This window comes from Montipora capricornis, chromosome 1 (assembly GCF_036669925.1).
Source record: "Montipora capricornis isolate CH-2021 chromosome 1, ASM3666992v2, whole genome shotgun sequence".
In the NCBI taxonomy this organism is placed as follows: Eukaryota; Metazoa; Cnidaria; class Anthozoa; order Scleractinia; family Acroporidae; genus Montipora; species Montipora capricornis.
Genome location: NC_090883.1, coordinates 14,917,806 through 14,920,305, shown reverse-complemented (window position 1 = coordinate 14,920,305; position 2,500 = coordinate 14,917,806). Strand labels below are relative to the sequence as shown.

The window sequence follows — 2,500 nt, the reverse complement described above, 5'->3', positions numbered from 1 at the left end:
TGGGTTACTCCAAGAGAAATAGGATGAGAAAGTTTTAAATCTGGCAGATGGCCTGAGCTTTACCTGGAGGGTAGAGTTTGGTCACCTCCTTTTCCTTTCTTTCTTCATAGCGAACTACTGCCTCAGATTTCTTCACACGGTCGGGAAATTGTGAGTTGAGGGGCTGAGGAACCTTGGCATTATACTTTTCAGCCACAGTCTTCCGTTTTTCTTTACTCATGGCAAGAAGATCTTTCCATATTTCAGCAACATAATCTATGCAAACAATATATAAAATTTATATGCAGAATGATCATGAGATGTGAAAAATTTAAAACGAAAAAAAATCTGTCACTAATTTTTTGTGTATCCCCTGAAAGAGACCTTGGCAATGTAACAACATTGAAAAACCTACCTAACCCTACATTGTTGTCACATGCAAAGAAGCTTACCATATGTTGGTGGAACAGCAATCTCCCTCACAACTTCCTCACCAAGTTTAAATTTCGGGTAAGTGACTTTATAATAGTCCTTTCCATTCTCTGTTTTTTTGGTTTCTCTGAGCAGATTTTCATTGAAATGAAGGGAGGCGAGAATATGTCTGAGGAGAAAATATAAGCAGAAAACTGTCAAACAGGTTGCCACAAAGTTTTCAACAAGAAACTACTTTGTAATAATTGATTATTATAATTATTATTATTAGCATTATCATGATCATTATCTATCATTATCATTATCATTATTATTAGGGAACTGGTCAAAACAACTATACTCAAACAGGACCCACAAAACCACAAAATAGTTGGTGTCTGCCTGCACCCTCCTTGCTTAATGTCAAAAGATGGTGTCTTTGTTGCATAGCCACCCCTCTAACCAGCAGTAGAAAATTACAGTGAGATTCAAACCTCACTTATCTTGTTTGTCATTTAATGCTGACTCTTGCTAGCTGAATATTCCTGTTCCAACTCAAATTTGAAAGCCAATTAAATGTTGTTGGGAATGTTCGAAGATAAGTCGTGTCTCTGAGAACCCCTCCCCCCCCCTAAAGGTGAGTCCTGTTCGAGTTTTGTTGTTTTGACCAGTTCCCTTATTACTATTACTACCACTACTACTATTATTATTGTTATTGTTGTTGTTATTGTTAATAGGGTGACCATGATGTAGCAATCTAACAGTAAAAACTTCCTTTGCAAAGACTACTGCATTGAATTTACTAACTGAATATGAATGAATAAATGTACCAGAAAAACAAGTAGGGCATAATAGGCATGGAATGTGTATATCTCGATCAATCATAGTTACTTTAATTTCTTGCTCTAAAGACTGGGCATATTTTCTGGGAAAACTATAGTTATCAAGAGGCCCTACAGCTGAACTACCCTCCCCACCTTAGAATGGAGCATGATATTCTTGATCGGGGGGTGGGGTGGACAATAAGAACTGCTAGGAAAAAAAGTGCACCTAAGTGCCCATAACAATAATTGTCCAAAGCTACATGTAGTAACATAAGAGAAACATGAAACAAATTGGAAAACAATTCCTGTGCAATCTGATGGTGAAAAAATTCTGGCTCGGAAAAATTTTCCAATCCACCCCATTTCAAAAACATAATTTTGCATTCCTTACAACACTACTTACCTGAAGAAGTTCAAAGTGTACCACCTTGAGAATGGTGTTACAGAACATGGTGTAAACACCAAATTTGGCACTGTGGCCCATGGAGTCAAACCGCCCATCACCACTCCACACAGCATCTTTCATGTTCTTGATTTTCCCAATGAGGGCTGCTTGATAACGCTCCCAGTAGTTGAGGACAGCAGGGAACATGAAATTCTTTTGATGAAAAAAGAATGTTCTAGCATTGTACGCTGAAAGGCCCATGTGCTTGAATACCAAGAGAATCTTAGTAATAGACGCTCCAGCCATGAGAATACTGAAGCTTAGCAACACATTCCCCGCAGGGTACCTCCCATTAAATAGCATCGGTTGTGACTTCCATGAATATGAATTGTCCCCACAGATCGAACAGTGTTGGTTCACAATTACCATAGTTCCTCTTTGTTTCATTGTGACCTTGGGTTGGTCCCTCTTACACTTGAAACAAAACAGAGAGAAAAGGCAAAGGAGCTTGGTAAAGAAGACAATGAATTTGGGCTCCTTGTCACACGGTGTTCCTGGTTCAACCCTGCAATCCAAAATAGAGATATCAGCTATTATGAAAATTAAGATTATATACTCCTGCTAGTAGGTAATCTGGGCCAATCACCAAGCTCCTTTGTTGGCAGGGATCATAATTAGCCTGTGGGATAACCTGCTGGACTTTATTTTGTGGATGTAACACACTTCAATTCGATTTACTATCAGAGGTGTGGCTTTTGCCTGCATGTACATATGTATATATGCTCATTTTTCCCTGCCAGCATCCTTTAAGGTCAGCAAGCGTAATGCACAACAACTAAATAATATTATTTACCTCACGGTATTGCTGGAATCAATACCATCACGCTCTTCTTCACTTTGT

At 38.6% G+C, this 2,500-nt stretch overlaps 1 protein-coding gene across 1 annotated transcript in view; it reads right to left on the bottom strand.

Annotated features, from left to right (window-relative positions):
• Positions 1–2,500, bottom strand: part of LOC138058976 (uncharacterized) — a 4,334-nt gene that overhangs the window by 302 nt on the left and 1,532 nt on the right. The window contains exons 3-7 of the mRNA XM_068904463.1: positions 2,453–2,500; positions 1,618–2,164; positions 799–848; positions 432–580; positions 64–255 (exon numbers count right to left, since the gene is read on the bottom strand). The exon at positions 2,453–2,500 is cut by the window's right edge and continues 182 nt beyond it. Of these exons, the coding sequence (XP_068760564.1) occupies positions 64–255; positions 432–580; positions 799–848; positions 1,618–2,164; positions 2,453–2,500 (986 nt within the window). The remainder of the gene's footprint in view (positions 1–63; positions 256–431; positions 581–798; positions 849–1,617; positions 2,165–2,452) is intronic.